The sequence below is a fragment of the Gadus morhua genome, chromosome 20 (genome assembly GCF_902167405.1).
Source record: "Gadus morhua chromosome 20, gadMor3.0, whole genome shotgun sequence".
NCBI lineage: Eukaryota > Metazoa > Chordata > Actinopteri > Gadiformes > Gadidae > Gadus > Gadus morhua.
Window position 1 is genome coordinate 3,291,358 of NC_044067.1, and position 22,861 is coordinate 3,314,218.

Here is a 22,861-nt window from a genome sequence, read left to right on the forward strand (position 1 = left end):
CCCCCCCCCCCCCCCCCCCCCCTAACGATTACATTTATTTCGATCCAGGGCCTTTAAACTACACATTACAGGTGCCTTTGCTGCGGAGTGTTGTAGTTAACAATGTTTGACCGCTGAATGTCAAACAATTATTATTCAATCATTCATTCACACACTCAAAGGTCTGTCCAACAGCCCTCGCACGGAGGCACACGGACCGGAACACATCCCCCGGTGGCCTCCGTTTCCAGGCATGAATTCAACACTTTAAAACGTGACACATTTGGTCTGGCCCTCTGACAGATGGGCCTTTTACGCCCACAGAGATGAATTACAGAGGAGATGTGCACCAGTCATCCCCAAGTAGCCAGTAGTGAGCTCTGTAGGGCAATCGCAGAGTTCACCTCCGCAGCTGTTGAACACTGCGCTGCCAACAGTCCCAGCACCTCCTCGTTATGCACGTGTGTGTCTGTGTGTGTGTGTGTGTCTGTGTGTTACATGCACATGTTTGTGAGCAGCTGGCATATGGCAGGACTACTCTCTGTGGGCCGACACAAGGACACCGCGCTACAGCAGGAGCTGGGATGGCACTTGCAGTTCCCTAACCAGGACACACACACATACACACACACACACACACACACACACACACGTTCCATCGCGGCTGGTTAATGTTAAACACGTCGCCAGCCGTGAGGATCCACCTGCTGTTGGCCTCCTCTGTTACTACATCACAGAACACACACACACACACTCCCGAGACGCACACACTCCGAGAAGCACACCCATGCCGTACCTTCTGAGCCCAGGATGAAGTGGTGGATGTCAGGGCCGCAGGACATACGGGGAACCAGGCAGCTCTTCTCCATCACCCCCTTCGGGGTCACCATCCTCACGTGGACCAACTGCACACGCGCGCACACACACACACACACACACACACACACACACACACACACACACACACACACACACACACACACACACACACACACACACACACACACACACACACACACACACAAACATCAAACAAGGGAAAATGAGTATGTGTGTGCGTGCGCGTGCCTGCTTGTGTGTGCACGTGTGTGGGTTGAACTGCTGTCAAATATTAACGTCGTTCAACCAGAATCAGAGGACACACAGTTTGAAGGACGCAACGTCCACACACACACACACGTTTGGGGCCTCGTGCCCATGAGCACCGTTGGAGCGCGCCCCAGATTGGCCCGCCCCCCCCTGACCCTGCATCAGGGGGGGGGGGGGGGGGGCCTATCTGGACCACTCCCCTTTCCCCGGAGCAGCAGGTGGGAGCTCTGCACCCACCAGGTCCTCGATGTTGCCGTAGATGTTCTTCTTCATGCCCGAGGCGCGCGTGGCGACCCAGCCTCCCAGGGAGCTGAACTCCATGGAGTCCGGCTCGTGGCCCGTACAGTAGCCGCTCTCGCCCAGCTGAGGGGAGGGAAAGGGACAGGCTGTGAGAGGCGCAATGCATCATGGGATTTTTTTCGAAAGCCGGTTATCTGCCATTTTGAGAGAGAGAGAGTTGTTGTACCGTCGAAATCCCAAGTCAACGGAGGTAAACCAGGATTTAGGTTTTATCGTAATTTAAGTAAGTGAAACTTTATCTTGCCACGTCTGGCATGAGACAAACGTTTTCACAGTTTCAAACCCAACAAACGTCCCCGCGTAGCGACAAACCCTTACACGATTACTTTACGATTACTAAACAATAAACGGGAAAACAACATCAACAAAGACACGATAATTCATACTCCGTCATTGCGATTGTGACGTTGTGAGGTAGTGATAAAGAGCGATCTTCAAACCGTTCTTTATCACCTTCTAGCAGGTGGTGAGAAGATCAGGCGAGGTAGATTTGCATCTTGCCTCAACTTTAATTTTATCGCACCCTGCGTACTTATTCTGAGAACCGCCCTGCGGGCCGACATTTAAGGACTTTCAGGAGTGGATCGGCTTTACGTCTCTCCTCCTGGCTGCTTTATCGGGCGACAACCGGACTAGGGGGTTTGGGAGGGAACAGAAAAGGGCTCTGGGAGAGGCCTGGACCGTCGCTGCCTCAGATGGAGCACACAAACACACACACACACAATAGGAACCATGGCTCCATTGCCAGATAGAGTGCACACACACACACACACACACACACATTACACCCATGGGACCCCCTACATACACACACATACCGATGGCTGCTTCGCCAGGTAGCGCACACACACACACACACACACACCACTGCAGACCCGAGAGGTTTCGGTGACAGGGAGTATAATGTCAGTCTGTGTTTTATGACACCAATCCCCTGTAAGGCACTTTTTAACGCACGCCCATCTGCTCTGTCAAAGCCCCCCCCCCCCCCCCCTCCCAGCAGCAGAGGTATGTCTGATTGAAATGCAGCTCATGCATTCCTCTACATCAGACGCCGGCTCTGTCTCCATTTTTCTGAATTAGCTTGATGGTGCCATCTGCTCGCATAGGCTGCCTCCATCACTAATCTCTGCTCTTTAATGCTCTCCTCCTGTTTAACTTCAAACTGCAGGCGGTCGCTGTGAACCCAGACACACACAAACCCACCATAACGGACCGGGCGAAACCTGGGGATATAGTTAACCGAGAAACGCAATACAGGCAGAATGTCGGGCGGGTTTAGCCTCTCACTTCAACGTAAACGTTTGAACATTGAGCGTTTTGTAGCGACGATGGCTACCATTGTAAACGTAAACTACTCACCAGTCTCTCCAGGTCCTGGCCCACGATGCCGGCCTCAACGTGGGCAGTTAAGTTCTTCTCATCAATCCACAATATGCGGTTCTGCAGAGCAACAAAACAAAACAACAAAGACATGTCTGGTGGCTCATAAACTTTGATTACGAGAGATTCAGCCAACATTGTTTATGCCGTGGGACACAAAGGGGGGGGGGGGGGGGGGGGAAGAAACCCTCTTAAACCGACCATGGGCGGCATCCGAGGAAGAAAAAGTCGTTTGCGCTTTTAGGAGTTTTGCAAACAAAAAAATATCAATAGGAAAGACTTTCCGCTGATTGCGTTTGGCTTAATCGCGCCGACTAATCGGTCCGTATAAAAATCGAAGATTTTTGATGTGGCGTCGTGAAAAGGGAGGAATCACTCAGAGAGAGAGAGAAAGACAGAGAGAGAGAGAGAGAGAGACAGAGAGAGAGAGAGAGAGAGAGAGAGAGAGAGAGAGAGAGAGAGAGAGAGAGAGAGAATGATCCTGGGATAGGAGGAGCTTTACCTCACGGAGAGGGACGGATACGTCGGGGGGAACATGGGAGAGAGGGGGTGCAAGGTTAAGGCTAGCTAACACAAGTAACCCCGGTCCCTTAAGGTTAACAGTCATGTACCATTCAACCCGACACAACCCCCCCCCTTTAACGGCGGAAGGGCGGGGGGGGGGCACCCCTCCCCCCCACACCTGGAATCAATAACTCTCCAGAAGGCCGTAAAAGATCTGCTTTTCCTGCCAAGCCGCTCCTTTCATCTGCTCCCCCGCCCCCCCACCCCCTGCACCCCCCTTTCCCTCCTCCACCCCTGGAACCCCCTCCTCTCTGACCCCCTGACCCCCGCCACACGGTAACGGCGTCCGTGTCGGATCCGCGCCAAAATGGTGGACTGGCGGAGTCCAGATGGCTCGTAAATATAACCAATGGACAGGCCTCACTTCAAACGGAGAGAGACGGGAGACGAAGACACGGCCTCGTCTCGGAGGGAAACGCGTGTTCCTGTTTCTAATTGGTCGTCGACGTGATTGGCCGATTACCCAAAGAGCATATCCCGGTTTCGGTGTAAAATGAAATTGCGAATCATTAGTTTGAAGAAATACTTGCGTATCACGATGTCGCCGTGTGGCATCGTGATAGGTTTGGAATCCCAAGTCAACGGAGGTAAACCCTGATTTAGGTTTAAACCGTGATTTAGGTGGGTGACAACTTTGCTTCGCCATGTCTGTCACGACACAAACGTTTGGAGCGCAGCAAACAACCCCGCGTAACCACAAAGACTTTCACGATTACCTATTGAACAATAAGCGAAAAGAAACAAGAACACAGACGCGATGATTCACACTCTGTCGTGGCGATTTGGGCATTGTGATGTAGTGATGAAGGTTTTTCGACGACTGCTTACCATCTGAGAGGTATCCAGGGATACGATGGAGCGCGTCTCCTCCAGGGGGCACTCCAGAGCGCTGGAGACACTGGTCCCACCTGGGCGAGGCAACAGCGCAACATCAGACCACATCAACAGCAGACGGGACAAAGCAGTCGCTAAACTCTGGGGATTACACCTCCGGATATACGATTGAAAGCGTTTATGATGATGTGTACGACAGCCACAACATCACACCACCAACATTAGCAGCAGGCTAAGGTAACGCAGTCCTTAAACCTTCTCCAAGTGATACATATATGATACAATTAGGATGATGAAGGGAGAACAAAACAACACAGCCACGGACCGAAGGTGACGGCAGACAAGACAGAGCGGCCACTAAACGTTCCGCGCGTTCTACATCCAAATATGTGGTGACGTATTTATGATGATATACAGACAACAGGAGCAACCACAGCAGCACAGACAAGACAAAGCAGCCACTAGACGTTCTCCAAATGATCTATCCAGGTATACAACCGTATATTATTGGGATGTAGAGGCCGGATTCTAGGCTAAGAGAGGAGCGTTGGACAGGGCAGGTGAGAGGGGCAATGTCGGAGGAATGGGAGGCCATCCATCTCACTGCGTTGCGTTTGATGTGCCTGATATTCCCTGGCAGCCATTTCCTCCATTGTGTCTGCTTTATGAACCTGTTCCTCTCTTTGTTGCTTTTATTCCTTCACCACATTCGCCCTGAGGGCTTCATTTCGTGGGTAGGAGGGAGCCACGCCCTGTTCTGCATAGCAGGTAGCAAACCCACTTATCCAGAGGGATATTTATGATCTTATAAGTAAAGGAATTAACTGCGCACTCGACATTATGGGCCAGTGAAATTTAAAGAGACACACACACACACACACCTAACAGCATGTGTCAATTCCACATTCTTAACGATTAAATAGACAAGCAACAGCAAACGCAATAGGCAACTACTCACCACCATATGGTATTAAACAAACATTGTGCTTGCACGCCAGCTCTACGATCTTCACCACGTCGTCGTGGCAGTCTGCAAAGAGCAAAGAGACCCACCGTGACAATGAGACACATCGTTAAAGAAAATAACCATCGCTATCATTTTTCATTGTGTAACAGCGATTAAATGGAACCAGCCCTGAATCACATCCCACGGTGCACACCTGTTGCAGCGGAGAGAAACCCAAGGACAGATCGGCCCAGGGCTCCGGTATGGACTATAAATAAATGCATAGGGCCTGAGCTGCCATCAGTGCCGGGCGACGTGGAGGAAAGGGCACGGTGGTGCTGGGGCAGGGGGGGGGGGGGGGGGCTGAAGGTGCCTCTTGTCTGCCTGGGGGCATCGCTGGGCTCTGAGACAGAGCCAGGGAGCATGAAGCCAACGTCTTTGTGACTGCGAGGTGGGATGCCCTGGATCGATGGGGACTCGGCCACGGCCAACCTCGGCTCCCACGTTCTCTCTCTCCCTCTCCCTCCCTCCCTCCCTCCCTCCCTCCCTCCCTCCCTCCCTCCCTCCCTCCCTCCCTCCCTCTCTCTCTCTCTCTCTCTCTCTCTCTCTCTCTCTCTCTCTCTCTCTCTCTCTCTCTCTCTCTCTCTCTCTCTCTCTCTCTCTCTCTCTCTCTCTCTCTCTCTCTCTCTCTCTCTCTCTCGTCCGTGGTCGCCCACATGGATCCGCTCGGCCGACCCAGGGAGCTTCGGGCGCTCGCAGAGCAATTGGTCTCTTTTCTCAAAACACATTCTGCTGATTTGGTGCAAAGGCTTCGGCCCTCCAGAACACCGTGCTACTAGCCACCAGACGAGTCACTTGATTACAGTAACGCTTGTGTTGGGATCGTGTGTGCATTTATTAATTAAATAAAACCAAAGGCTAAGTGTCAAAGACAGAAATCTGCCCGTTATATCCGGTGGGAGGGAATTAATTGCTCTCTTGAAATTACTTTTCCTGATTCATTTTGTGTGTTTTTATGTACTGCCTCGTAGTCCGGATCCAACGGTCTGGGGCCAGAGGGTCCCAAGCCCTGATCTAGCGTGGTGCCCGAGTTGAAGTACCCTCCTTATAGGCCAGGAGGAGCTACTGGGATGTGGATCGTTCATTAGAAATATTAAAAGCAGCAGGGGCGGCGAGTCCACGCCTCTGGTGCGGTGCCTACCGCTCAGTGGGTTCAACTTCAATCCCCCCGTTAACCTTCCCTGCAGCAGCAGACCCAAGGAATGCAGCACGGCCACGAGTCCGTCGAGATTTATCAGATAGTTAAACAGTCACACGGTTAGAGTTTAACTTGGTTTTTTGTTGAGTTTGTTTGAGTTTCACTGGAAGCAAAAAAAAGAAAAAAAAAGAAAAAAAAAAGAAAGAGGTTTGGACAACTAAACTGAAAAAAAATGAACAATCTGAATTCATTGTTGTTCCGAATAATGTTTACAGTTCCAGCCCGCGGATCCGCCAGCCTCTGCTGAGAATCCTGCTAATCAACTCCCGGCCATCAACCTCCACTCATTTACGATTAGGAAAAAAAAGAACAGCAGCAGCAGCAGCCCCTAACAGCGACGGGCGAACCAATCTCACGGCCATAATTCATGGTTGTTCTCTCCTGGCCCGGCGCGGAGTATCTGGTGTCGGCCCCCCCCCCCCCACCCCCGACGCTTCTTATTAATCCTGCTCTCATGCATATTAAAACCCCCCTCGCCTCTGCACAGATTAACCCTTTAAATCACACCCGCCGCCTGGGAGACGTGCGCGTGCGCGTGCGTGGGGGCGGAGGGGTGGAGCGGCAGGCTGAGCCGCGTGGGAGGAGAAAAAAAGTAACCAAGCAAAACTTATTTTTCTTTTTTTTTAAAAAGAGACAGACGCCATTTTTTCTACACCACCCTCCTCCTCCAACTCACTCGGCCACACCACCATGTCCGGCACCCGTCCCACCCTGCCCTCTCGGAGGGCGAAGATCTCGTGCAGGCAGTGTCCTGGAGGGAGAGAACACAGGTTTCGAGAACAAAGATCACCACTGAGGAACCAAAGAAGCTGAAAAAAAAGAGGCAACAGTGAGAGCGACGACGGTGTGCTGTCGTCGGGGTATTTAACGGGCCCCGCCCGGTCTCACCGTGGCCCCGGAAGACCCGGTCCTCTGCGTCCGAGGAGAAGGGGACCCCCGTGGACTGGACCCCCTCCACGAAGGCCTGGTTCAGGGCGGGGGGCTTCACCGCCCCGGGGCTCGGGACCGCCTGGAGGAACGCGAAAGTTAGATGAATACTCACTTGTTACTGTATACTGGTTACTGTACCCACTCAAGACTAACCCCTTGTTCAGAGTTCAGCTAAACTCGGCATAGTCTTCGCCCTTACCCCCCACCCCCTTCCGTACTTATTTTATGGTGTACCTCCTGCAGCTTAATATACACACTTATTGTATGTTGTACGTCCTGGCACTCAAAAATAGTCATGTAGCATCTTATCCTAGCCACCTTTGTGGTATACGGGGAATGGGTTAACATAACAATTTCTAGTGCTTGGCACTTGGTTCTATTAACATTCTTACTGTACCAACAGCGATGTTTTTTTGTTTCTCTTTTTTCTGATAAATGTACACATTGTAAGTCGCTTTGGATAAAAGCGTCTGCTACATTACCTCAATGTAAATGTGTGAATGTAGATGAATACAGGAAAGGCAGTGGTGTGAGGGGCGGGGAGACGTGTGCACTGAACACGTCATTCAGAAGAACGACAGCAAGAGGCATGTGGGAAAGGAACAAGCACTCACTGATGCAAAGCTTTTATGCTGGACGTTGGCTCCAAACGTTCCTTCGAACCACTCTTTCAAACTCGGCATAATCATCCCGCTTAGTTTATACCTGGAACGGAGGCAACGCAAGGTTAATAACACACGGCGTTAATAGGAATTAAAAACCCCAGCAGCCGAGCCCTTCGGTCGGGCTCCGGCTCCCAGCCTGAGGAAAGCTCATGAATCCTCCCCATGCCTCCTTCTGAAGCGGGCTCGCCCTACCAGCGAGCTGGAGCCCAGGCTGGGTAATAAGAACGAGAAGAGTACGGGAGCCGCAGCCCAAGGGCGTTATCAGAGCAGGCCAGGCTGTGGTCGACAGCGCCGTCCGTGGGAGGGCTCCAGCCAAGCCCTGTATAATTGAGCTGCTGGCACAGGCTGGGCCGGCCATCGGAGGACAGTGGCCGGCCTTTGTGTCCAGGACGGAGGAACACATTCTTTAATGAAAAAAGCCTCTATCGCATCGGGAGATGGAGGAGAAGGAGGAGGAGGAGGAGGAGGAGGAGGAGTGGAGGGGAGTTTTTATTCTTTCATTCAATCCGGGCCACTGTTATTGCATGCGGCCCACCCAGACTTTCCGTCGAGAAAACGGCCAACAAACCCAACGGTGTTTGAGGCCCGTCTTTTCAGCTGAAATGGCAGCCTGACGCACTTCGTACCTCTTGTTTACTTGTCTGGCATCCAAGGCCGTCTGCTCTAAGGTCACACGGTGTGATTACAGAGCGAGGGCACGGCAAAGTCTCTGCCTTTGTTTTGGGAAACCAGGAGGGGGGAATAGAGCAGGGGACGGAGAGAGAGGAGCCATACTTTGTTTTCGTCGAAGAATTTAACTACATTCGACCACTAAAGCATCACCGAGACAATAGGCTTCTTTCAGGTAGTATCATGCGCTAATCATAGCCTTCGAAAGAAGAGTAGCTATGAATAAGCATAACACAATTCTTAAGTTACAGGAAATTCGAAGCCCAGACTTTTATGGATGGACGAGCAATTCAAATGTCAACCACTAGATGGCAGTAGCTTCATATTGTGGAGGGGTGAAAGTATAGAGTGCTAGAGGGATGAAAATGTAAAGGTGGTCTGTGTAAACAAAAAACGGCAGCCTCTTCTACATCCTGCGTTGATTAAGGATTTGATAGCAATACAAATCTCCTCTCGATATGGCTGAGAATCGCCACCAAAAAATCCCAGGATGCATTCTAACATTTAAGCCCTTCAGGAATCGACCGAGACATCTCTGTGTACCTTTTGCCGGTGAACTCTGCTTGGCCTTTCTTGTTGAAGTGGAACCTGGAGTCACTGTAGCCCCAGCCATTCCACTTCATCACCTCCTGCCTGGAGAGATGAATTTAAGAGAACAGATTGGCACGCGTTAAAGTGATAAAGTCACAATGATTAAAACGAGAAAGGACAATGATTTTAAGAAGTCACATTAACACATTAAAAGTTGCCCAAGGATATTTTTTTTATTTTAACCTTGTTCAAGGTTAGTACCACTCAGTAACACTGGGATCCGAGAGGAAATTATGTTAGCACTCAAATAAAGTAGTATCCCCTGCAACATGTATTCATGTAGCCATCGTACGATAGTGGGACATTTGGATTACAAAAAGTGGTTACTGTTGCAAAACAGTTACTGGAAGGGGAAGCATTACTCATTTCCCCATCGTGAGCGAGAGGTAATGGAGGATGCTATCGGACAGTATAGATCTGTGTTAACGACATACATATGTATGTATGCATGTGTGTTACAGCAATTCATTGCAACTTCTTTAGAAATACCAAAAGCTTATCACACCGAAATCTATACTGGACCAGTACGACTAAACAATTTAAACAAACAGGGAGGAAGAAACCTGTTTAAAAGGTGTATGATAGAAGCTCACCCTTCTAAATGTAACAGTTGCACTTCATTAACATACTCAAATAAAGGAGCATGTATGGACATTACGTTTTCTTTAACTGCCTCCTCAAATGTGCTTAGTTTAGTTTGCTACTGACTGAGAATCGATCAACAAAGCCCACCTATAAAGGAAAGTCTAGTTTCCCCTTATCTATCATATCAATTTAAGCATTTAGGTATTCCCAGACTAATAAAGAATATTTAGTCTTTAAAGAAAACGACTGAACTAAGACCACCACCGGGCGGCAACACATATCCTCAAGCCATGTACGATAGAGCGACAATTACATACACATACACGTACAAAAACGGTTGGTGCAAGGAAGGCGTGAATCACTTCCCCATCGTAGGTGAAAGGTTACCAAGAGGATGCTATGGAACAGTAGAGATCTGTGTTTAACGGCTGGAAACATAGGTAACACACTTCTCAAAGCACTACGAACTGGCTTGTATTGTACAGCCTCAAGGACATACAAATCCACACTAATAACAAAAATACTTGTGACTAACTTATGCATAGCCCAGCAAATCATTGCAATTGTTTAAAAATACCAAAAGCTTATCATTCTGAAATCTAGACTGGACCAGTACGACTAGAAACAGGTTTAAAGATGTATGATAGAAGCTTGTGTAACGGTTGTGTGGTTTCTAAGGTGATCATGGCTGGATAATCTTTTGAAGTATTTCTATTTGGCAAGACAATAAATGAACGACAACCAATGAAACCAAACTACACACATTACAGCTCTATTACAAACAGACAGAATGGACGAGCCTCAACACAACTAATCTCTATTGCAAACAGAGAGAACGGCTGAACACGAACACAACTCTGCTGTTCCTACTGACAGACACACAATGGCCACTTGTTGTCCTGTCCGCAGACGTAGCATAACTGTCAAATTCTTATAGTCCAATTCCTATAGTTTCTTCATATTTAGGATAACAAAAACAAAACTTCCTTGTGAATGTTTTCACGTAACTTATCAGTGATCGCCGGGTGAGCCCATTGTTTCAGCCGGATTAAAATATGTAAACAAACCCTGAGGCAGAAAGTTTGTGTGCCTTCTGCTGGGACCCCAATGTCATCCAATACGCAACATGCCGAAGGGACTAATCCTCATGTCATGTAATGTTACATGAAGAAATGTAAAACTACATTATTGTGAATTGTATAAAATCTGGATATGTCCTGGAAAACTGTTGTTCCCAGTCTGACACTAGATGTCAGCACACATTTGCTCCCCGTCAGAACTGATCCAGCCCTTCATGGGTGGAAAGTCAGACCACTGCTCGTCTCAGCCAATCAGATCACAACAGGAGTCGCAAAAGTTTGACATCTGTGGCAACGGTTGCAAATTGCACGAATTAAGTTATGGTTAATACGTAATACGTCAAAACATCCGCGAAACACACCAACACGATCCATAGACAACATTTACTTCACAAACGACCCGATACTGCGAAACTGCGACGCAAAGAGACGCAATGAGTCCCAACACGCAAACACGTTTGACTAACCAAAGAGGGTGAAACTGCAAAGCATCCCATAATAACACATTATAACTGCATTAGTCCTGCATCAACGTATGTGTAGAGAAGCATATAGTATATACATCATCCGCTTGATAACAAACCAATCCGAAGGCGAAAACCCAAACCAAAGCCAGGCACTCTCACGTCAAACAGCGCGTTACTATTCACGCCTTCATAATAATCCGCACAGCTCTCAAATGAACTACGATTTACCTGATGTATGTTATCACCTGAACCCCCTACCGCGATACCACCAGACCTAAGGAATCCAACCGCACCCACCAGTAGGCTACAGCGAGCCATTATTCCCCTGGCTGCAGGCTCCGGGGGCTCAGACAGCTGCCAGCCTCAATACTGCCAGGCAACCAACACCACAACAAAGCACACACACAACGCATCTCTGTGGGGTTTGTGTGATTGTATCGTGGATCCTGGAGCACAAGTCCGACTCGAGAACCCCCACGGAAGGAAGGACCCTCCGCCCATCCAGCGGTGAGAGTGAGAGCGGTGGGTCGCAGCTCACCTCCGCCTCGGAACCGATTTGGTGGTCGTGTCGCCAGGCTGCTTGTCTGGAGCGCTGCACTCCCGGGCGCTGATGTCCCCATCGGAGGGGTCCAGGGGTTTCTGGAGATGACCGGCGATTATCCTCAGTCGTTGCCGGGCGATTTGTTGCCTGTCAGGGATGCTGCTGCTGTTGCTGCTGCCGTCCGACGCCATGCTGCTTCCGTATTTGTGAAAGGAGGGAGCGGCGGCGGCTGGCTCAGGTCGGCGCACATACAGTGGGATGTTGTCTGAGTGAGGGACCCGGATTGTAACGTTATACCGGTCTACCACAATATAACTTCCGGTATTTTGCTGCTTGTGCCCTGTGGACGCCAGTAAAAGTCCCAAGAGTGAGGATAAATAGAACGTGTCAAGAACAAAAACGCAAGGAGAAAAAACTTTGATAAAGCGATTCCATACAAATTAAATGAGACATCGAAGTAGGTCGGAAGTCCCTCCCTTGCTATCGCCCCCACCTTAGTAACTGAAAGTCCCTCCCACTCTCGCCAATAACGCTAATTTGGAGCATCGCATTCCAGGCGTTCTCATCTCACGACGTAACGCCTGGAATTGGATGTTGGTAGGATGTGAGGTCAGCGCCACCCATCATGCATTGCGATGTGAAGTGACACTTGGCACTCTTCTAAAGGGTACCAGCTATACATTAAGTTGTAACTTTTCAAATTTTTCGATTTGATACCCAAGCCTTGGCATATAGTACAGCCTTGATACTCATAATACATTTTTGTGAAAGTAGCAAGTCAAATGAACCAAGAAAAGAAAAACCTACTCTGCCTGCCTGGGTAGTTTAAAAAAAAAAAATTCACAGCCTATGCTTTTGGGGAAAACCTACTCCACTTTGTAGAATACCTGGCAACCCTTCGCCTGAAGCCATTTTACTTTTAAGTTTGCCTTTCCTCCACGAGACACACACGACAAGTGTGACCGTTTCCATATGGCACTCATTCTTAATGATACCACTGACTTATAGCCATCACAAGCCACACAAAATGACCAGTACATTATTAATGGACCCGTTTAATAAAAGACTTCAAACAACAGCAATGCATCAAGAACAAACGTTTATTTAAAACAATTTAAAAAAAACACAAAGGCATGTTAAATCAACGGTGTCCCATCTGGGGGAGACAATCATACAAACTCCAGCCGGTCGGTCGGTCGGTTCCCGGTTAGTACTTTACTCCCAAAACAAAGTTCTGTAATGCACTGACTACCGTCAATTACAGTCTGAGTGTATCACAGAACTTTATTTGGGGAGCCACAGTGCCACCTCACAGGCGCTGGGTAGCAGACGGTTCCAGAGCATCAGCCAGCGGGCTGAGGACTCCCCTGACCCTGTAGTGGTGGTGCAGAAACACAACACTTAAAACACTTGAAAGGTCGTATTTTGTTTCATCTCGTTTTTATTCATTTTGTAGAAGGCTTTCAACATTAGGAGTGTATTTTCCACCGCCCTCCTCCTCCTCCTCAAAAGTCAAAGCTGTTGTAATTCAAACTGTACATGGTGAGACTGGTATAACAAAAGACAGAGAACTAGGCCTTTGTAGACCTCGGATAATTATGCTCGGACGGGCAACTTATCTCCTTTCATCGATTAGTAAAACAGATGAGAAAAGGGAAAGGTATCGGCCTTCACGTTGGTTGACCACAGATCTGTTTTTATACTCACCTCTTCAACCTTGACGAATAATCAAGGTTGCAGAGTAAACATTTAGGCCGCTGTCTGACAGCTGACCTGAATAAATCCTCACTATTGAAACCCCAAATAGATTTGTTAGAACTGCTTCTGGTCTAAATCGGTGTTCTTTTGCAGGCCTTCAGCCTACCATTGCATAGCCTACCTGTTGATTAAATAACCTTTTGAAAGATGGCCAGAAGTAATCGCCCCCAAAAAGAAACGAATTAAGAGATACAATGTAGCAAATGATGGCTCCAAATATGTCAAATGAGGTAGGCCTACACTATACACGCAATAAAAAAAAGTTATGCCATACTGTTTAAAGTTATTGCGGACACTTGCCTCTTTAAACGCGGTGATAATGGAGCAGTCTTCAGCGTGCAAAGAGGAAATTGCAAAACAAAAAACAAAAGTGTGTTTCTAGTGCGTCAAAACAAGTGCTCCACCTAAAAGTAAATGTTTAGAAGTCCGTTTAAAAAGTCGTATACCGTACCTGGTAGAGGTAGACGCAGAGAGACCAGCTGCACTCCACAGCACGAGGGCTTACAGTAGATTACATATGGCAAAAGAGGCAGAGAGAGACCTGGAAACATTAGGCTACGTGTCATGCCAGGAACACAAGGCGAAGGCGCCAGGACACTGGGTAAGATGTCCATACGCGGACTCGGAACACCATTCGTGAGGTACCTTGTGCTGCTTCTACCTTTCTTCCTCCAGTCCCGTGCGGTTCACTCTCTGCAGCTGGAAGAATGTCGACGTGGAGCTGCCAAACGTGAGCGCGCTTCCGTGCACGCGCAAAAGAAAAAATAGGCCTTTTTCTACTATCGCCTTTTGGTGGGTTTGCAGAGTGGCACTTTGCACCGGCTGCACGAAATGTGTGATGTTCTTGACGGTGAGGTGACAGAAAAAGATCTCCAAGTCTATCATACCTTGATGATTTAAAATAAATCTTTGTATAATATTGCATTCACACTTCTTACATTGCATACCCCTATTTACACGTAAAATATACACGATAGCGATAGGATTTAGGGTTCATTTTGTATAATCTCAAAAATCAAATTCAGCAGTTACATCATAGCTACGCGGTGCATGTGTACAATCAATTGGCACAAGTACACCATATCTCGATTGAGGCTAATTATTCCCCATTAAAATGCCAACGAATAGATACAAAGTTGTATTGTATAATGTTGTCAAGCCCCCTGAAACCCTCGAGTGTGTGCCCTGCCTTGGCGACCTGGCGCCGGGTTAACCGTTAACCCGCAGGGCGACACGTTACCCTGGAGCGTCGGGGCCCAAAGGCCTCCAGCTCCCGGCCGTTGTAGCCAGAAGGGGTCGCTAAACCACCGCACCAAATGTTGCTATGTAAGCCTGTTTTCAACTTCACATAACTAGGGTTGCTTCATCCAGGACTCACTACTTAAGCCGATGTTTATGCATTTCATCACTCGATATTTATTTATTACTTTACTTTATTACTTTTCATTGATGAATCCTTTTTTTCAATAGGTCTTATTGGCATACCTAAGATGTTGAAATACATAACTTTGCACAAGCTCTACCGTGTAAACATGCAGGCAGCATTGTATATACACATACAGAGGAAGAGGAAGGGAGGGCGCTGGAGGAGAGATCTGATAATAGAGGCGCTTAAAGACACCGCCCTAGTGGACTGTGGGTGCAGGCCCCGCCCCTCAACGTCTCATTGGACGACGGGGAGGGGACGATCCCACCACTGCTAGTTTGAGCCCCGGGATTGGCTGTCGCGACCTTTGGGCGGGGTTAGAGCCTGCTCAGGGGTTTTCGTTCATTTTCGTTACATTAGATGCAATATATCCTCCTCAGTGTCACGGCGCTGGACTCCGTCTGTCTCCATTCTGACCCGAAATTAAGGAATTAAATCCATTTTCATTTCATTACAAGACGGCCCTTCCATTGAGCTCCACGATGATGGACATTGAGGTGCCTGACATACTTCCCAGTCAACAGGTAAATACGTAGCAGCGGATTGTCATATGATTGTCATACAGAGCCGCCGGTCGGACAGTGTTGGTGGGGGTCTTCTACTCGTTATCCTATGGGGAGATCCCGTTATCGGACCAGCGAGAGGGAGCCAGATGGGTCGGATCTTCCCGGGATATTTCCATTGGACATTCGTGGTGCGGGACAGGCCCAACCTGTGCGCAGTTCCCCGGGCGGCGTCAGGAGACCTACTGCGTTACTAATGAACGGAAGTAGTTGAGCTGGAGTGGATGTACAATTTCATATAATTATTTTAAAAGGTATTCTGCCTCGTGATTCAGTAGGACACATTGCAGTCTTGGATTAGCCCACACTGCGAAGCAATAAGGGGTATGGCTTGGGGCTTCTAGACGTTTCTGTCGTTTCCATACTGTGGACTGCTACAACACAAAGTTATGTAAGAAAACAAAGTGACAGCGGATCAATGTGGGCCTGACAGTAACATGGTAACCGGGATGGTCTTTCTCTAGAGCTTTTCAGCTTTTCAGTAATATTTGTCAGCCAACCCCTCCCCTAAACAGCCCATTCGCATGTGATCAGATGTGTGTGTGTGTGTGTGTGTGTGTGTGTGTGTGTGTGTGTGTGTGTGTGTGTGTGTGTGTGTGTGTGTGTGTGTGTGTGTGTGTGTGTGTGTGTGTGTGTGTGTGTGTGTGTGTACTTGTTTTATGATAGGCCCATAGCGCCAGGGACGTCTGAATGTTGTTTTCCCTGTGTTGATATTCTGGGTTAAAGTTTATGTTGGACTCTGAGCATTAATCTCTGAGGCAGGTAGCTTGGCTATATGTTGTTGGGGGGGGGGGGGGGGGGGGGGTCTGAACGTGGACTTGTATTTCATCAGCCTCCTCGCTCAAGGGTGCATGACCACTGAAGCTGGTCTCAGGTGAACTCATGTGGAGGGCCCCCATGTTATCCAAACAACCCAAACCAACCGAGAAGACATTTAGCTCAAACTCAAAATGTTATTGTTATTTATTCATGTATTAATGCGTTGTGTTCGAAGATCTATCTGGAGGCTCGTCCAAGGTTTCACTGGATTCCCGACTTTCTGTATTCTCGCCAATTTCCTTGTTCGCCTGCCAGCAGTTCATTTACCGGATACACTACCATAATAATAACTTCCCAAGTTTACAATTTCCATGTTATTCATGCTGTTGTTTTATTACACATAAGACTACGACTTAATCATACAAAGTTTACAATTTTATTAATATGGTTCTAAGTTCAAAACACATTGCCTGTTTAATAACCTGGTGCATTAATCCTTTGAGTTTCCACTGTAGTTCCTTAAATAGGAAATGGACGCATTGAGCCCCTGGGGTGATGTATGATGTTACATGTGACCAGGGGCACAATGTGGTTATTCAGTCTAGAAAACATGGCTGACCAGTGACCACAATAGGTGTTTATGTTGCCGATCCCCAGACACTATTAGATACTTCCTCATTCCATCTGAAATGTTGTCAGCTTGCACTCCCTACTCCCTCTCACTCGTTATTTTAGTTTTTTGTATGATTTGCGGAAGCTTTGGTGACACTTAATCCTCATACTGTCATGTCCTCATACAGAATGTGATGCAACACTGAGGTAAGAGCTTAGTAGATAGTGAGGGGTTCTTATTTGCCGTCCTGCTCAGACTGCTGTAGAAGGAAACCGTGTCTAGGCCTTGAATCTCACCTCAGTGACTCCCATCAGAAGAAGAATATAGTAATAATTTGGTCTTCACAAACCAAGGTTACTAAGCAGCCCAAAAATAAATACCAGATTCTATATTGAATAAGTACGTTATTTTGATATGGTTGTTTTACATACCCAAACGGTATAGTTGTAACGGTATTCTCAAAGTCACATGCCTTGAGCTTTTCCTGTGACCCAATATCTTGGTTTCGTCATCCAAAGACCTTGTGAAAGACTTCCTTCTGTGAATACTGTCTGATGTTCCCTGATGTTCAAGCAAATGTGTATTTGGATATTACTGACAAATATGCTCTCTGTGTGGTCTAGGGGTTAAAATATCAACATTATTCTTACTTGCATACACAGTCTGAAACTCTTCTACATCTGTTGCTCAAAGTGCTGTACACATTTTAGTGGATTACATTAATTTATTACGCTTTTAGTATAGTCCTAACTCCCTAGTGGTGACATCCATGGTATGATGTTGGTATATATAAAGTTCCCGTCATACAAACACTGATATTCTGACGTTAAACAAAACATATAAGAGATAATGCTTAAAATGGACAGTTATTTATTTTGAGTTCTACCATACATAGCCTCCATTCGGTTATATGTAATAGATATGATCTATTCATAGAATAATAGTGTAAACCTTCTTACTCTTCGTGTTAACTTGGTGGACTGAAATTGAGAACATATGCGGCTTATACTGTCAACAGACACAATTTATAAAAACACTGAGGAGATTATTATTCCAAATAATCAGTGCCCTCACACAGCTGAGGATAAACAACTCCAGAGTCCTCTCCCTCTCTCGCCAAACGGTACAAACACCAACATCGTTGGTCGCTGGTATGTTATGGAAACACCTCGCGGGGGGGGGGGGGGGGGGGGGGGGGTAGAACGGAGAAGCGTATCTATTATTCATAAGGCCCGATCCCCATGACATTACAGCCTACGTTTCCTACAACGCACCGATACCGAGGGACAGGGTGTGGCGGGTGGCGCAGCTACGCTCCACACAGCACCAGCACTAGCAGGGAGCCAGGGACAATCTCTCCCCGATCGGGGCTCGCCATGCCGCTCTCGCTGCTGCAGATAAACACACGGTGGAGGGGGTGGTGTGGGGGGGGGGGGGGATGGTGGACGACTCGTGACGCGCCTCGCCTCTCCTCTCCTTCCTTAAAAAACAAAAACGCCCCAATGGCGGCCTCTCTCTTCCCAGGACATGGAGCTGATCGACATCCTCTGGAGGCAGGACGTGGACCTGGGCGCGCGGCGGGAGGTGTTCGACCAGAACCACCGGCAGAAGGTGCACGCCCTGCAGCGGCGGAGCGAGCAGGAGGAGGAGAAGAAGCAGCAGCGTCTCAGGGACGAGCAGAAGGCTCTCTTGGACCAGCTGCAGCTCGACGAGGAGACGGGAGAGTACATCCCCAAGCCGCTGGCCAGCGGCGCCCTGACGCCGGCGCCCGCCAACCCCCTGGTTGTGATACAGGTACGCACACGGAGAGGCGGACACGGCCTATTTTAGGAGATTCAAGGGCGGCTCCTCGGCTCTGTCTCTCCTCCCCCCCCCCCCTGCCTGCTCTGTCGCTCTATTGGATGCTAGCGTGTGGTAGTAGCTAGGTTACCACCTTATCCTGGGCACGGGAAGACAACACAGGGGGAGAGCACAGGTGGCTCTGTGGCTTTGCATTCTGTGAGCTTGGCTGCGTTACAGTTGACTTAGGCTCTCGGCCTTTCAAAGGAACATTGGGATTTCTTTTATCTGACGTGATCCGCGCCACAAAAACATAATGCAGAGTCTGTGCCGTCGTGTTTTATTCAAAGCGCTGAACCCATATCTCCCCGGCAGAATGTGAACTTCTCAGAAGGCGATGACTCCATGTCATTTGACGAATGTATGCAGCTGTTGGCAGAGACGTTCCCCCTGGCGGAGGTAAGGCCCATGCCTCGTTTCAGAGCATTAACACATCTAGTCGTGTCACACCAACCCTCCTCCGAAAAGGCCTGCTGCATCCTAATCGAGATTTACGCCCGTGTGCGACGTGTGATTTATAGGACACCTCCGCCTGCCTGGACAGCAGCGTGCCCCCGGTCCCCAGCAGCGACACCCACAGCCTCATGCCTTCCAAGCAGCCCGCTCTCCCCCTGGCCTCGCTGTCCCCCGCCCCCGTCATCGCAGACAGGAGGGGGCCAGAGATGGACCAGGCCTGGATGGAGCTGTGGTCCCTCCCAGAGTTGCAGGTACTATTCCTGTATTTCTGCCCTGCTACATTGCCACGCCATTAGATGTAGGATGCAAATTTGAAGACATCTTGAATTTGATTAGTTGTACGACAAACAGTTTGTGAACGTGAATGATGAATGGCTGGTATTCATTTATTTAGCGAATGCAAATAAATAAATACCAGTCAGCCATTGGTTGGTAGCCTAATAGATTAATTAACCAACCGAATACAAAACAACAAGGGAGAAAGGCTTCTGTCCGTCTTGTACGCGTCATGGCGATGTTTTCACTGGAAGGGGACAGTGCCGCACAGAGCCAGGTGCAACTCGTTCCACCTTGATGAATTGTTTTCACCACAGGAGCGCCCAGAGCAGCAGGGGGTTATTCACATGGAGTAAATCAATTATGAAAACACTAGCTTGCACAACGTTTCCTGGACACAGATGATTTGGTTGAATATTAAGGACACAGTGCTAGTTTCGTACGAGTGCTAGGGGCCAGTACCAGTTTTTGGAAATTATGTAATAATAACAATACATATGATTATACACATTAAACTAAATACACTTTGGCTTGCCCAGAGCCGTTTGCCAGCAACAGACCCTTTACAGAGACGTCAGCAGGCCAAACTAGTGAGGGCTACGAACCGTGCCCTGGTACATGAAAGAAGCAGACCCGTAAGCAGGGATAGGGGCAGCACCTGTGTTTGTCCTGCCATGAAGACTCTTAAAAGGCTTTCAATAGATTGCTTTATTCAGAGGGTACTGGTGTGGAGGAGATCTGAGTTGCGTTTCCTTTGAGACATGCTGTGGGTCACATGCTTGTTTAGGGATGTTGTCTTTGCACCACTTCCCATTCCCATTTACAGACAAAGAGGGGGATGGTTGGAGATGTTTCAACACATGAATCAGTTCCACTTTGGCCTTGATTTTCTTATGTTTTGGACCCATCTATTCAGCCATCTTGTGTAACACACATACTCCTTGGTGTAAGCAGTTAGTATGAATTATAGCTCTGCGCATTTGAGGCAGGAAATGCCGCAGACACTGTCTTACTTTTTGCATAGTCAAGTGTTCCTAATGTTCCTCCTAGCGACACTTTGACCCAACATTCAATTATTTTAGTGGTGAAACTACAATCACGATATCTGCGCTTGCCCTTGTGTGCAGAGTATTACAATAACATATTGGAAATAAAGAAGTGTTATTACATTTGTACTGTTGTTGTTGTTGTGTAGGGTCGAGAGCTTGAGGGTTGTACTTATTCAGATGTTTGTTTTATCCAGCATTGCCTGAACTTGCAAATGGAGGACCCCCTGGAGACAACGGCGTACCTTCCCACGAGCATCCCCGACGTACAAGAGGGAAACTATACATATTACCCCCTGTCAAACGCCCCCAACGTGGGGCCCAACCCGGTGGAGGCCTGCCCCCCCACCTTCATCAACGCCTTCGAGGAAGTCTTTCACGATATGGTCGCGCCAGAACCAATGATGGGGGACGCCAACCTGGGCCCCAAAGGGTTCTGTGGCGACGCCTTCTACCCCGACCCCGTCCTCTGCCCGCCGGAGGCTGTGGAGGCCAACGTGATGGAGCACAAAGAAAGCGGCATACTGCCAGAGCTACCAAAGAAGCCTCCTTTAAACGCCGTGGACGCCCACAGCCACTCGCCCCTGGGGGAGGCGCTGGAGAGGTGCAAGCAGGAGCCCATGGCCGAGGTCCCCGACTCCGACTCGGGCATCTCTCTGAACCCCAGCCCCCACGCCAGCTCCCCGGAGAAGTCCGTCTACGGCGACGGCTCCTTCGGTTTCAGCGACAGCGACATGGACGACTTGGACTTCAACCCCGGGAGCGCCGAGTCCGATTACTCCGAGATGTTTTCCTTGAACTTCCAACCCGACGACTTCCAGCAGAGTGCGCTCATGTTGTCCCAGGCGGGGCAGCCGGAGGCCCAGCAGGACAAGAAGCCCAAGCTGCACAACGCCAAGCCCGCGGAAGAGGGCGGACAGAGCGAGGGGCCGTTCACCAAAGACAAGCAGAAGAGGCGCTCCGAGGTGCGTCTCTCCCGGGACGAGCAGCGGGCCCGGGCACTCCGCATCCCCTTTACCGTGGACATGATCATCAACCTGCCCGTGGACGACTTCAACGAGCTCATGTCCAAGCACCAGCTCAACGAGCCCCAGCTCGCGCTGGTGCGAGACATCCGGCGCCGGGGCAAGAACAAGGTGGCGGCGCAGAACTGCCGCAAGCGCAAGATGGAGAACATCGTGGGGCTGGAGTACGAGCTGGACTCCCTGACGGAGGAGAAGGAGCTGCTGCAGATGGAGAGGAGCAAGAACGGGAGCAGCCTGCGCAAGATGAAGCACCAGCTGAGCACGCTGTACCTGCAGGTGTTCAGCATGCTGAGGGACGAGGAGGGGAAGCCCTACTCCCCGTCCGACTACTCGCTGCAACAGACCACCGACGGCAGCGTGTTCCTGGTGCCACGCACTAAAAAGACACACGCCAAGAGCAAAGACCACAAACCGGCGTCCGCTGATTAATATGGTACTGCATTATCATCGTAGTGATTATACTATGCAATAACTTTGTAGTTACTCGGCTTCAAGAATATGTAGATCAGCAGTGCTATTATATAGTTATTGCTTTCTCCTCCCAAATCTTGTAATATTTTTGATATTTTACTTCTTTTGTACCGCTTTCTAATATTGAGATTCTTTTCCTATATTGTTTGTAAATATAAACTTTCCTTGCCGTTCGAATATGTATTGTATATATATTTTAGTATTTTAAGAAACTCGTTTCAATCACTGTTACTTTGTTAAAGCTTCGATTTGCTGACCCGATTTTTTTAAATCCTTTGGCCTTTCAATAAACACTTTTCCTACACCACAATTTATCGGCGTCATGTTTTTATTTTAACGAGACATTGCGCTGTGGTCCAGTATTGACAGTTGTATGATTATCGTATTCGTGCAACCAATTTGCTCTGTCAAATTTACAATTAATGATGCCAAAAGTACCATGTTGTACTAAATCGATCATTGTGTAACACTTATGTCTTAGCTTTTGTAATCTACCATAATCTACTCTAGTTTCGACACACATTGGAATTCACTATATGAAATCATATGTTCAAGCATTACTTTCCACGTTTCATCTCTTTCAAGGCATTCAAGCTTGTGACGATGAACGTTTCCAGATGCCTGGTGAAAAGGCTACAACTCCTGCTGTAATACTAGTTTAGCCTTTGGTTTAAGGGAAATCTATGCTTTTGTTTTACATTTTGGGACTTTTTTTTAACTCAACTCTTGGCTAAAGTTCAATGTTATTT

General features: G+C 48.5%; 2 protein-coding genes and 1 long non-coding RNA gene across 6 annotated transcripts; 1 reads left to right on the forward strand and 2 right to left on the reverse strand.

Annotated features, from left to right (window-relative positions):
• Positions 1-27: 27 nt before the first annotated feature.
• Positions 28-12,133, reverse strand: agps (alkylglycerone phosphate synthase). Of its 4 annotated transcripts, none has more exons than XM_030344060.1 (10): positions 11,568-11,672; positions 9,161-9,250; positions 7,898-7,988; positions 7,242-7,362; positions 7,030-7,104; positions 5,108-5,179; positions 4,144-4,223; positions 2,731-2,811; positions 1,306-1,431; positions 28-884 (listed from the first exon to the last, which is right to left on the reverse strand). In XM_030344060.1, exons 2-10 carry the CDS (start codon positions 9,238-9,240, stop codon positions 711-713), a joined length of 900 nt encoding a protein of 299 aa, XP_030199920.1. In that variant the 5' UTR covers positions 9,241-9,250; positions 11,568-11,672; the 3' UTR covers positions 28-710. The 4 variants fall into 4 exon arrangements, with proteins under 4 accessions (XP_030199920.1, XP_030199918.1, XP_030199919.1 ...); XM_030344058.1 differs by lacking the exon at positions 11,568-11,672 and adding an exon at positions 10,861-11,049; XM_030344059.1 differs by lacking the exon at positions 11,568-11,672 and adding an exon at positions 9,392-9,763.
• An 829-nt stretch (positions 12,134-12,962) lies between these two features.
• Positions 12,963-14,829, reverse strand: LOC115533516 (uncharacterized). Its single transcript, XR_003974203.1, has 2 exons — positions 14,090-14,829; positions 12,963-13,253 (listed from the first exon to the last, which is right to left on the reverse strand). It is a non-coding gene; the product is annotated as an uncharacterized LOC115533516 (long non-coding RNA).
• Positions 14,830-15,406: 577 nt separating this feature from the next.
• Positions 15,407-22,424, forward strand: nfe2l2a (nfe2 like bZIP transcription factor 2a). The gene is made up of 5 exons (XM_030342683.1): positions 15,407-15,588; positions 18,524-18,793; positions 19,154-19,237; positions 19,360-19,545; positions 20,814-22,424. Exons 1-5 carry the CDS (start codon positions 15,547-15,549, stop codon positions 22,068-22,070), a joined length of 1,839 nt encoding a protein of 612 aa, XP_030198543.1. The 5' UTR covers positions 15,407-15,546; the 3' UTR covers positions 22,071-22,424.
• Positions 22,425-22,861: the final 437 nt, after the last annotated feature.

Coding starts and splice junctions, on each gene's coding strand:
- nfe2l2a (XM_030342683.1), top strand. CDS start 15,547: ATGATGGACATTGAGGTGCCTGACATACTTCCCAGTCAACAG. Junction 18,794..19,153: donor ACCCCCTGGTTGTGATACAG/GTACGCACACGG, acceptor TCTCCCCGGCAG/AATGTGAACTTCTCAGAAGG. Junction 19,238..19,359: donor AGACGTTCCCCCTGGCGGAG/GTAAGGCCCATG, acceptor TGTGATTTATAG/GACACCTCCGCCTGCCTGGA.
- agps (XM_030344061.1), bottom strand. CDS start 12,071: ATGGCGTCGGACGGCAGCAGCAACAGCAGCAGCATCCCTGACAGGCAA. Junction 4,224..5,107: donor TTGTTTAATACCATATGGTG/GTGAGTAGTTGC, acceptor TGCCTCGCCCAG/GTGGGACCAGTGTCTCCAGC. Junction 1,432..2,730: donor GCCAGGACCTGGAGAGACTG/GTGAGTAGTTTA, acceptor CCCTCCCCTCAG/CTGGGCGAGAGCGGCTACTG.